This window comes from Hippocampus comes, unplaced genomic scaffold, assembly GCF_001891065.2.
Source record: "Hippocampus comes isolate QL1 unplaced genomic scaffold, H_comes_QL1_v1.1 scaffold68, whole genome shotgun sequence".
NCBI lineage: Eukaryota > Metazoa > Chordata > Actinopteri > Syngnathiformes > Syngnathidae > Hippocampus > Hippocampus comes.
Genome location: NW_017805625.1, coordinates 5,621,580 through 5,633,665, shown reverse-complemented (window position 1 = coordinate 5,633,665; position 12,086 = coordinate 5,621,580). Strand labels below are relative to the sequence as shown.

Sequence of the window (12,086 nt, the reverse complement as noted above, 5' to 3'; positions counted from 1 at the left end):
ATATATATTAATAATTATTATTATTATTACAGTACCTCTGGCTCAACCCCTTTCGAGTACATATTTTCACTGCGCTGACTCTACCAGTATTACGGTAACGACCAGTCAGCCATTCAGGATGCTCTGGTTTGACTTCTAGCCGATGCGCCGAATTAGCGACCACTTGGCTGTTTGTCACCCGATCTGGCAGGCTGAGAAGACGTGACACCGTGAATGGAATATGGAGTGTGTAAGTCCACCGGTAAACTTTTATATTTTCCAGTATAACTCTTTAACACTTTGTCCGTCCTTATCTGACACATGCTAACTGTAGCAATGATGCTAACTATTTGGAATTACATTGCGAAGTAGGTAGGTCGATATATGTGACATTATTGTCACGTGTCTGTTGCATATTGTTGCTGAAATTGGTGAGTTTAGCGGGTGACCCAAATGTCCCTTTAGTTTTGTTGGACGAAAGAAATCGTCTCTCCTTGTAAGGGTGATGTATTCTCAGCAAGCTTTGACTGGTCAATGCTAACGTCATTAGCTTGGAGTTCGAAGCAGGACTCAGTAAAGCAACGAGTGTCATTCTCCCAGTCGGTCAACATTGTTGTTTTTTCAAAGTGATGCATCTGTAAAGACACAACGTTCATTTAATCGGCCTCGATGCATTTTTCGATACTGCATCTAAAAATTTGATTAAACCAGGGTTTCCCAATCTTTATCGAGCTCAGGTTCACATTCTACATTGGAAAAAATATAAAGTCTAATGAGATACAGATGATCTCGTCTCATTTTACTCAGTAATGACTGCGTATGAAATGTGGCCCCCTCACACAGACCTATTATTCTGTTGTTCTATGGCTAGGAACAGGTGGATGCACAGGTTTATTGTTATTTTGTAATTTCCAATGCCAAAGGAAATTATGTATTGTGATCGGTTAATTATTAGGCTTCCCACAACTGCCTTGCGCTCTAACCACAAACCCACTCGGTGAACAAGCACATTGCAGCTCAATTTGGGGCCAGCATAAAACCTTGCAGAGCCTCTCCTGTGCTTTAGATGTATCCAAAACTGAACCAAATGCCATAATTATTTTTTTTACAACATAATAATCCACACTGTTCAAACAGATGCAAATATGCTTGTCTACGTGCTTTTTTTTTTCCTAAAAAGAAGAGTGAAGACAAGAATCTGTCAACATTTCACTTTCCCACCAAGCAGATTGAAGCTGTCGCTGTATTTCAAATGTCAATAACTCTGTTGCTGTTTACACAAGACAAGCAGTTTGGTTTCTATTTTGCTTGTAGGCTGTACCCAGTGTGATCCAAACATTGAACTTAAAACTAAGTTATGTATAACTGATTTAGCATAGTTACAATTCCTGGCGACCAGCTATTATGTGGCCTGTAAGGTAACGTTATTTATAGAGCACATTTCAGACACAGGGCAACTCAAAGTAGCTTATTAAAATTACAAAAAGAACATATATTGACAACATTGAAGCATATTTGTAGCCCCCAAAAATTAAAGGCATTTAAAAGCATAGGAAAGAAATGATAAGTAGCTTTGTGAAATTACTCAAAGACCGTAGACTGAAATTGATTTTTAAAATGCTCAAATACCTGCATCAACATGTTTTAATCCGGCAATGCTGAAGTATGACTTTAAAGGAGATGTTTGGGTGCACATGATTGAGAGCTATTTTTGGTAAACTGGAGCAGAGATTTCCAGCGAATGAGTGAGTGTCAATACAGCAAACGCGCAATATGTAACTCATTGACATTTAATAGTTAGTCCGTCCAGTTCATTGGAATGGAGGTTGCTCAGGGCCACAGTTCAAAATACAGACATTTGAGTCACAAGTAACATTTTTAAATGATCTGTTTATTAAGCCTATTTATGATTAGGCTGATGGTTAAAGTTTGCTTTGACAAGTTTGTTTCTTTCAGATTCCGGCAACTCTTGAAGATCTTGACAGCAAAAAGGATCCACTGATTGAGGGTAGGAAACTAAACGACATAATGATGAAATTTAAAAGGCTTCTCACCCCGTGTCTCGCTCTTCCCTTCAGATCCTGAGCATAACGTGTACACCAGGTTCATGAAGTCCCATCGCTGTTATGATCTCGTACCCACCAGCTCCAAATTGGTGGTTTTCGACACATCCCTCCAGGTCGGATATCATCTTTTTATTCTCTTCGTCAAGTCTGTCCTCATTAAGAACTGAAGTAGAGGCATATCTGAAAGGAGAAATATTTTGGGAATCAGGAGCTCATGGTGTCATCAGAGTGAGCTTCCTCATCCTCAAATGTGAAACGTTATTGTTGATGGGGGCTTTTTTTTTTTTTTTTGTAATTCAGTTGAAGTGGTGCCTCCACTCGTGGCGGGGACAACATCATGTGTGGTGCTGTTGTTTCTGATCCTTGGGCTATTTTAAAAAATCATGTTACCAACTAAAGAAGAACTTTGTGGGGTAAAAAAAAAAATTGTCGATTTAATTCCACAGGTCAAGAAGGCATTTTTTGCCCTTGTTTCCAATGGGGTGAGGGCAGCTCCCCTATGGGACAGTAACAAACAGTGCTTTGTTGGTAAGATTATTTCCCATATAACTATCTCACATACTTTCAGTTTGTTCAAAACAAAACAACAACCAAAAAAAAAACGAGATGCTGATGCTGTCTACAGGCATGCTAACCATCACAGACTTCATTAACATCCTTCATCGCTACTATAAATCTCCTCTGGTAAGACCGCACGTATCCAGATGTGGTGTTGTAGTGGGAGAACTGATGCTTGATATTAGAATTCTGTGTTTTTGATTTTCAGGTGCAGATTTATGAGTTGGAAGAGCACAAAATAGAAACATGGAGAGGTGTGAGTTCTGACTACCCTCTTACAGTATTTTAATTATTTGTCATTTCAGTCAGTTAATTGTCTCTGGTTTATTTGCGCTTTTATTTTAACAGAGCTGTATCTTCAAGACTCTTTCAAGCCCTTGGTTAGCATATCCCCCAATGCCAGGTTTGTTTTTAACCTTTTTTTTAATTGAATCTAGCCTTTTAAAGACCCTGTAACGTGTGTTAAGCGTTTCTAAACCCATTGTAGATAATTGCTGAAAATTGCAAAGATTGAAAACGATGTAGTGCTCAATTGTGGAGACAGAGCGCTCAATTGTTTTTTACATTTTCACTTTTCCAAATGTTTTGGACATGTCAAAAACAGGGCCCGGTGATGCACTTGGGCCACGCCATGAGTCGCTCTTCTTCTGTTGTTAAGCACCTGAGCGCTTTTGTAGCATACACTGTATCTGCCACATTTGTGACGTGCAGTTCACGAGCGAGCCAGGCCCACACAACCCAATTTTCTTACATTCATTTTCACTTTACGGGGCCTTACCGTTTCCAAACAATGCTCCTACCTTCCTATTTTGTTGCAGCTTGTATGACGCCGTATCTTCGTTGCTCAAGAACAAGATCCACAGACTGCCAGTCATCGATCCCCTGACGGGAAACACTCTCTACATCCTGACACACAAGCGGATTCTCAAGTTCTTGAAGCTCTTTGTACGTCCATTTGACGTTCCCCTGTGCCATATTAAATACAGAACCTCCACTGTGGAACATCCCCAAACGTTGTACAATTCCAACATTGTGTAGAGAGATATGCCTCAAAAGTCAAAAAAACATTGGCACTCGGGAGTATGAGTTTGAAATCGAGATTGAACTTGAAAGTCAACAAGCAGCTCGTGTTCGACTTTGGAGGTTCCGCTTTGAAATGATCTGCCGTTGACCGTTCTATTCTCCATGTCCGATGAGCGCTCGTGCAATCGTACCTACGTGCGAATGGTAATCTGTTCTTGTTTTCAGATATCGGAGATGCCAAAACCGACGTTCCTGGGTCAAACTTTGGAGGAGCTGAACATTGGGACATTCCAGAACATCGCAGTGGTGCGCACAGATACCCCTCTGTACACGGCGCTGGGTATTTTTGTAGAGCAGCGTGTGTCTGCGCTCCCCGTGGTGGATGACAAAGGTTGGTGGGCTGCTTGATATAAAAAACATTGTTGAATGTCCAAGGGCTTGCACTGCCAAGCAGCACTTCGACACTTAGCAACTGTATTTTGCTCTCATTAACATAGTAGTCTGTACTATAAATCAGGGGTGGGCAAAATATGGCCGACTCCACTCCCAAACATTTACGTTTAGCATAATCAATGTGTTGGAAGACTTTTTTTTTTAATCCAGGAGTGTGCATCTGTTTAATACTGTTCAGTTGTATTCCACCTACGATTCTTTCACATTTAATCTTCAACAAACATTTTCTGCAGGTGTACCATAATTGTCTATCTTGTGCACATTTTGGAATAAATCCTTCTCTCTTGTGCAGGTCGAGTGGTGGACATTTACTCCAAATTTGATGTCATTGTAAGTTTACAGGAGTCCAATATTGATGAGCTATACTCATTTCCGTGTTCAGGTGCTAGTCTTGCGGTGGCGAGGAACCAACCCCATGCCATTAATTGCGAAAATCCATGAATGATGAACATCCCCCAATCTCAAAAGGATTGTGTTAACATTTGATGGTGTAACAAACATATTTTCTTTTTCATGCATTTCGTAACAGTGTACAACAATTCCGCGTTCACCCAAACAATGTTAATCCGCCCCAAATTAATCAGCACTTCGGTCTACTTTTGTACGGCGCAGACGCAAAATGCTCTTAATACTTTTAAGAATTATAAAACATTGTTGAGATTCCTTCATTCATGAGGTCAACTGAGGGATTAGGGATTTGTTATTCTTGTGGAAAGAACCTTTTTAATATATTAGTTGAGGCTTATGGATATGACCAAATCCACATCATGCACTTGTCTTCCATTATGCCCCATAACACTGTAACGTTGTAATATTTAACTAACTCATAAGACATACGGCTTCCCGTTCATGTGACATCAGTGTTGTCATGAGTCACCTTAAAGTAGCGACAATAAAATTGTGCTCCCTTCAGAACCTGGCAGCAGAGAAGACTTACAACAACCTCGACTTGACCGTGACCAAAGCCTTGCAGCACCGCTCTCAGTACTTCGAAGGGGTGCTGACCTGCAATCGCCACGAGACGCTGGAAGCCATCATCAACAGACTGGTGGAGGCTGAGGTGAAGTCAGCGGAGGATTTCGGCGACGGCCATGCATTTGACAAATAAAGAAATAAATCTGTGTTGTCACGGCAGAACGTGATCCAATTTTTTTTTTTTCCCACTGATGTTTCTGCGTTTGTGTGTCAACCAGGTGCACAGGTTGGTGGTTGTGGACGAGCGGGATGTGGTGAAGGGCATCGTCTCACTCTCGGATATCCTCCAGGCACTCGTGCTCACCGATAGAGATGAGGGTAAGCCAAGTGGTTTCATCGCACAGTGGCTCAAAGTAATGGTTTGATTTTTTTTTGCCCTTAGGCACCGCATGAGGCGAAAGAGAAGCGAGGTCGGAGCAAAGGGAGAAGGAAGTGACGTGAGGGAATGTGGGGGAGGGGTTAGGAGATTTTGACAGCCAAATGAATGATCGTCATCCCGTCTTTCCTGTTCACATTCCTTCATCTGTGCATAAATACTTTGCAGTTCACCACGTTTTACGAGGTGAGCAGTAACAACGTTGTTGGTAGCACAGCGAGCGACGCAGTTCCCGCCACCCGAGCCAAATTTGACAACACCAAGGGAGCAATGACAGCGCCAGAATGCTCATTTTAATATTGAATAATAGTCCTCTACCAGCTAAAGGAAAACCAATTTGTGCATGAGTAAGATTTCTTCTCCTTTGTGGTGAGGCAATCAACCCATCCAGGGACATCAAACTATCTCTGTTGATGTGCAAGTTATACACTGAGCTATTTTATTTCTCATCGAGGTTGACGCCCACTCTTTGTCATACAAATATACTAAAGACATCCTGTTGTACTGAGTGCGTCATCACCCGAAAGTTGAGGTTTTATGTAGTAAGTATGAATTGAATTGTTTCGTAGCAAATGAAGAACCTACCAACTTACCAACTTAACTACTAACTGTACATCCATAGACTCACGAAAGACGATGATGACAGTTTGGTGGTTGTTGTGTATCACAGTTTTTAAAAGAATTTACGTCTAGATTCCAAAACCACATCAATTACTTGTTTTCTTACACATACTATATTAAAAGGGATTTGTATTACCATTGACGGTGCTGTGAAATGGCTTTTTGGAAAGGGGTCCAACGTTTAAATAGAGATGGTCAAAGTTAGCCATTATTTCATTGGGATTTGTCATTTGAAACAAAAACTGTTTCTGCATTTATTTATGTTGCATTTGATGTATAGCTTTTCTCTTCCTTCTGGGGATAAGCAAAGAATGAGTCACGCTTTCTGATTTGAAGTTGTATGGCAATGCGGTTTTCGGATCAAACTGCAGTCAATTGTGGAGAGCAATAAATGTTCTTTTGAGAGTTTGTACGCGCTATGTTCATGTTATGAGGTTCTTTGGGGCGAGGAAACGCATGCATCACAACTACATCGAACTGTTATTCTGACTCACGTGGGAGGTCTCGAGGGGGAAAAGCTCATTGTATTTACATTGAATATAAGGCAAGTACAAGTGGACAAAACACCTTGACTTTCATTATTGCCTTTAAGGTCCAAATGCATAACTTGACAGGCTTTTACAGTGCATGTGACAAAAACAAATACATTGGCAGTTTGTGTACATTGATCAGTTTCAGCATTTCTTCTCACACCCGTGACCATAATGTGTGTTCAAGAAACAGACAATTTGTGAGCCATGCAGCGAAGTCAGTAGTAACTCACAAGGCCTTTTTGGAGTTGTTCAATAACCAGGCAAATATAAATTAAATCGTTACAGTACAAGTGCATCTGTTCCTGAAACAAAAACATGTTTCTGAGAATTGTAGTCTTGAAAGTAGCATTCCACATAAATGTGTTCACCCCCCCAAAATAAAAAGCATCAAGGTTGACAAGGCTGTACCAGGGTGGGGGACCTGTGGGCCATTTTAGTGGCTGCAATGACATTTGATCAAGCCAAGCCACCGTACAATTCAAAAGACAAAGAGGAACTGTAAAAATTTGTGCGGGTAATTTGTGTGAGTGGTTTTTTTTTTTAAGTATTTGGCTTGGGGGATTTTGTACCAAAAAAAAAAAAAAAAGTTACCCGTGAAATTCGATACGATAGAGTCAACATACGAGAACCAGTAGTATCCTATGAAAAGCTGAGATTACATTTAAAACAAAACAATCCTTGCATTTGTGTGCATGTTGACTAATATGTCTAAACATGAACCACGATGGCAACACAACGCTGTGTGATGCTGTGGGCAGTGTAGACACTACATCAAGTTCATTACTAACTTGAATACCTGAAGGAAGTTGTCTGCTTCCATTTGCACCTACCGGTAACCATCGCTGTTATAATGGAACCAGATAAGTGTTTTGCCTCTGAGGAATGCTGTGAAACTCCCCATCACCTTTCATTTTGACTCTTTCAAAAAAAATGTAATCCAGTCACTGTCATCGATTGCTTCAGAGTGCAGGGAAAGTCCAGGGATACTTGTCATGGTGTGAAGAAGGGGAACCAGACAAGTTTCTGGGAAGGCGAGGTAGGGTTCATCAGTGCCTTAAAGAAAAAAAAAACTCGCAAAGCTACCGACTTTGCAGTCATTGTTAAAGTGTCACGTATTCTCAGTGCGTCTGAGGAAGGCTAATTTAAGGATGTGACACTTCCCGGAGCTCTTTCCAAGTGTTTGGCTACTTTCAGATCAAACTTTAATGTCCTCTTTAACAGAAAGCTGGGACAAGCTCTTTTTGATGCGCAGGGCGGTCAAGCGGGCAGCACCATTGGCGTACCAACACTCTCTCATTATTTTGCCCATAACCCGCAAAGCCTGGAACAGAAGGAAAAGCAGATTTAAGTCAGTTTGGAGAAAACTTTGCCTCCTATGATATACTACAGTATGTATTCAAATTCCACCAGAACGTGAAAGGGGGAGTTTACGATTACATACAAAAAAAAGGAAAACTGTCAATATTGACAATAGTATATGGGGAAAAGAGTGTTGCAACAGGTACCTTGAAAAAGTAACTTAGTTACTTTACTGATTACTTGATTTTAAAAGCAATGGAGTTTCTTAACCGATTGCTTGATCTTAAAATTAACTACCGTAAATTAGTTTACAAGTCACTTTTAGGATCTACATTCAGCAGATAAAGAGAACAGTGTTCTCTTTATCTTAGCATAAAAATGAAAACCAGTTTGGCGACAGAATTTGTTTTTTTTTTTTTTACCTGTCAAAAACTCAAAATAAGGGTATAACATAGCTGTCATCAAATTTCAGAAGCCAAACGTTCCGGAAGAGCGCATGTCATTACCTCATGGCTCTGCCACCAGTTTGAGATGATGGGTCGTGTCTTTTGGTCACACACCACCTTTTTCATGTCTTCCAGTGAAGGGTCAGAGGGCACCAGGTCGTAGTAGGGCAACTGATATTCTTCATGGATACCTGCAAGCACAGGACACCACAAAAGTTGTAAGAGACACTGTTAGCACAGAGCTCGAGTGAAAATACATCTTGTCTGACCTCCACTATTACAGCGGCGCACAATCTCCCAGTAGACCAGCCCCAAAGCGTAGATGTCAGCACATTTGAACGAGTCAAAGTGCCTCATGTTGATTGTCTCGTCCAGAACCTCTGGAGCCATGTACCTGTGAGGACAAAAAACAGATTTTTACCAATAGCCAGGAATCATTTTTCTCTGGCTGACCCACCTCTTGGTTCCCACTCTTTGGTTTGGAGCGATGTCGATGGTGTCTGTGACAGAATCGTGACGGACGGCTAAACCCAGATCAGCGATGGCACAGGTGCCGTTTTTCTTCACAAGGATGTTCTTAGACTTCAGGTCACGGTGGGCAATGCCCGGCTTGCCTACAAAGTTGGTACATGAACTCGTCAAACTGCAAATGTTCTCCGAAAAGTGCATTTTATCTTCGAGGGGGGCGCACCTTGCGTTCCGAGTATCTCCATGTGCAGATGTGCCAGGCCGCTGGCAGCACTCAGGGCCAGCTTGATCATCCCTTCAGCCGTGACGGAGTAGTGGTTCAGGTAGTCGAACAGGGAGCCGTACTCGTGGTAGTCTGACACCAACCACAGCTGAGTCCATGTGCCATTGTCTACACCACGACAGACAGTATTCAGTTGTCTTGCTGGGAAATACGGTGGAACCTTCACTCTTCATTTGCGTTTGCTCAAGTATCCAAATGTTAAAAACTTTTTTTTTTACAAGTCACTATTAATAATGAATGAGGGGGTTACGAAAGTCAACCATTAATGTAAAGTGAGTGGAGGGGGAAAAAAACAAATCAATCACAAAACACAAAATAAGAAGCAAAACAGTGATTTTTTTTTTTTTTTTTTTGATTGTCGATGAACGGAAGTGTCGTTCAGGTATGGATTTGGTTTCCAAATCATCCATCATCCTCTTTACAAAAACTCATTGAGACGCGAGCGACAGGGGACCTTTGTTGTCAGCTGCGATGAAGCCCAAGATGTTCTCGTGGCGTATCATGATGGTCTGATAGATTTCAGCCTCGCGGAACCAGGAGCGCTCTTCTCTGGAGGAGAAGATTTTCACCGCCACGTCGCCGCCCCGCCAACGTCCTCGCCACACCTCACCAAAGCGCCCCTTTCCGATGACCTCTTGGAGAACAATTGTTCTGGCCACAGTCCTTTGGACAAACAGAGGCAGGCCTGAACAGCACAAAGCCCACCCCCCAAAAAAAAAATGTGAACAGAGCACATGAAAGTCGGCATGCCGTTCAGTAATTACACTTTGCCCCGACCTGAGCCGGAACCAGATGTCGACAGGTCGTAAATGAAATCCTGCAGGCTCCTGTCATTTGACATGTAAAGGTGGTCGCAGGAGGGGTCTTCCACCTCGAGCCTTTGCCGGTGGCTGCAGGCCCCTCGCTGGTACTGACACACGAGCAGGCCGAGCAGCAGCAGCAGACACAGCAAGAGCAGCGGCCCCGCTATCATGGCGACCAGTTCCAGCAGCCCCCACTTCCCACCCGGCCATAGACCTTCATCGGGGCTTGACTGCGTAGTCACTGAAGAAAATTAATCCGGCATGATTATGGAATGCAATAACTCAGCTAACGTTTTTCCTTACTGCTCAGCAAATTGAACCAAGAGTAATACAATAGGGTCACACGTGAACAGGAGCCAATCCCAGCTGTCTTTGGGGGGGGCAATTGCAGGGCGCATGTAAATAAACAAACAAAAAAATTATTCACACATTTACTCCTATGGACAATTTAGAACAGGGGTGTCCAAACTTTTTAGGGCCGCGTATAGAAAAATGGAAGGATGAAAGGGACACTTTAAAATTCGTCAACTTGTGTTTGAATTTCGAGCCATATCTTTTCCTTAATATGTAGGCTGAACTTCAACTTGAAAATTTTTTGCGATTCCAATGTATCCAAATCTGTAGAGCTAAAGTTGCAGTCAAACAAAGAAACAAACAAACGGGGCGCTGATGAAATCATCACATCCCTGGTAGAAGTAATTACATAATCCAGAAGTGGATGTTGAGTGGGCTGAGCTGGTTGAGGACACTGCGTTTTTATTTTGTGAGAGTCCACTAAACATGTAAACTTAGATTTTGTTCTCACCAGATGGCACTTTGAGGTCAATGCTGTTGCAGTAGTCGGTGTAACAGCAGTGGATGTTGACCAGGCCCTCCGTGCTGCGACAGTAGAAGGGCTGTCCGGGTGGTTCAAGTTTGTCTCTGGTGATGCAAGTACGAACGTGCTGCTCTTGACCTTCGATGAGCGACGTGGAGGTCATGCAGGCTCCGTCCGTCTCACACCAGAAGCCCGTCGTCCTCTCACACTCCGCAATGGTGCAGTTGCACAGAAGAGCTGTGGAGTTAGATGCAGGCACGACTAAAGGCTAGTGTCCAAGAGAGTCACAAGATATGCTTAAAAAAAAAAAATCAAACAAAACTTGGGAGTTCAATCCATCATCGTGCGTGACAACACAAGAGACGGCATTGAGTGTTATGAGACTGGCTAGGTGCCACTACATAAAATAAACTTCTTTTTTTTTTTTGATTGATCGATAATCCTTAAACTAACATGTACTGCCCTAAATGTCATGGAAATTATTTATTTCTTTGAACGTCTCCAGGTAAATAAAAATGTTTAACGGGCAGGAACTTAACCAATTTCTATTGAATTAAATTCATTATTCATCCATCACCGCTAAATGACAAATAGCTTTTACTGAAAACATGGCTGCAGAAAGAGAAGGGCGAGTCTGCCTAGATTAAGTTGATTTGGGACTTGCTTGAGACTTGAAGGCTATTGTCAATATAACTATTCATGCAAAGCTGTTTTGTATTAATCATTTACGGTTTCCCCAAGTATTCAGCACAGTTCTGCGCCACCTAATACAGTTATTTTACAGCATGACTTCAACTAGACAAGTGGGATAACGTCAGGAGAGAATACGAGGATAAACAGTAAGAAAACATCTTCACCAAAAACAAACTGGGAATTCATTGTTGCCGCAACGTGATAACTCATTTAACGAACGCAACGTCACAAACTAAGTGGTTTTAAAAACAACTCTACTTCAACCGAAAGATTACACTACTGAAGTGAGTTACAGTCATGGCTTTATTCCAGCGTTAGAATCACAAACAAACAAAAAAGAGCGAGCGAATCTTGTGACAAGGCTAGCTGTACTAGCATAATGCTGCTACAAGCAGCGATCGCCACAATGGTTCGCCTTGTTGGTTCAGAGGTGAACAAAAAATGCGACTCACCTTCACAGCCTCTGTACACGACTAGACAATTGACGAACACTAGCACAATGCGTAAATTCGCCATAACGAATGAAAAAAAAAACTGCGCAGCGTTGCACTACATCGTAGCACGTTTTTTGCTCAGTTAGCCATCTAAAGTGGGATGATGCGAGGACACATGACATGAAATCCTCCTCGAGGCAGTACAAGTTGTACTACACAAATTGTTGAGAAGCATAACAAATAACTAATGCCTAGCTCT

At 42.0% G+C, this 12,086-nt stretch overlaps 2 protein-coding genes across 3 annotated transcripts; one reads left to right on the top strand and one right to left on the bottom strand.

Moving 5' to 3' along the window:
* Window positions 1-86: 86 nt before the first annotated feature.
* prkag1 (protein kinase, AMP-activated, gamma 1 non-catalytic subunit) lies at window positions 87-6,470 on the top strand. Of its 2 annotated transcripts, none has more exons than XM_019880994.1 (13): window positions 87-229; window positions 1,936-1,987; window positions 2,058-2,158; window positions 2,492-2,573; window positions 2,671-2,729; window positions 2,812-2,857; window positions 2,952-3,006; window positions 3,422-3,548; window positions 3,852-4,017; window positions 4,372-4,409; window positions 4,993-5,139; window positions 5,273-5,372; window positions 5,437-6,470. In XM_019880994.1, exons 1-13 carry the CDS (start codon window positions 221-223, stop codon window positions 5,445-5,447), a joined length of 993 nt encoding a protein of 330 aa, XP_019736553.1. In that variant the 5' UTR covers window positions 87-220; the 3' UTR covers window positions 5,448-6,470. The 2 variants fall into 2 exon arrangements, with proteins under 2 accessions (XP_019736553.1, XP_019736552.1); XM_019880993.1 differs by having other exon boundaries at window positions 87-241.
* A 670-nt stretch (window positions 6,471-7,140) lies between these two features.
* LOC109522424 (activin receptor type-1B-like) lies at window positions 7,141-12,070 on the bottom strand. The gene is made up of 9 exons (XM_019880991.1): window positions 11,846-12,070; window positions 10,689-10,937; window positions 9,858-10,124; window positions 9,535-9,765; window positions 9,021-9,188; window positions 8,787-8,943; window positions 8,599-8,723; window positions 8,390-8,520; window positions 7,141-7,905 (listed from the first exon to the last, which is right to left on the bottom strand). The coding sequence occupies exons 1-9, from the start codon at window positions 11,907-11,909 to the stop codon at window positions 7,780-7,782; spliced, it is 1,518 nt and encodes a 505-aa protein (XP_019736550.1). The 5' UTR covers window positions 11,910-12,070; the 3' UTR covers window positions 7,141-7,779.
* Between the last annotated feature and the right edge of the window lie 16 nt (window positions 12,071-12,086).

Excerpts from the sequence above, each read along its gene's own strand:
- prkag1 (XM_019880993.1), top strand. The coding sequence starts at position 221 with ATGGAGTGTGTAAGTCCACCG. Across the intron at positions 2,574-2,670 it reads TAACAAACAGTGCTTTGTTG|GCATGCTAACCATCACAGAC; the intron begins GTAAGATTATTT and ends TGCTGTCTACAG. Across the intron at positions 2,730-2,811 it reads GCTACTATAAATCTCCTCTG|GTGCAGATTTATGAGTTGGA; the intron begins GTAAGACCGCAC and ends TTTGATTTTCAG.
- LOC109522424 (XM_019880991.1), bottom strand. The coding sequence starts at position 11,909 with ATGGCGAATTTACGCATTGTGCTAGTGTTCGTCAATTGTCTAGTCGTG. Across the intron at positions 8,521-8,598 it reads GCGCCGCTGTAATAGTGGAG|GTATCCATGAAGAATATCAG; the intron begins GTCAGACAAGAT and ends CTGTGCTTGCAG. Across the intron at positions 7,906-8,389 it reads ACTGGTGGCAGAGCCATGAG|GCTTTGCGGGTTATGGGCAA; the intron begins GTAATGACATGC and ends CTTCTGTTCCAG.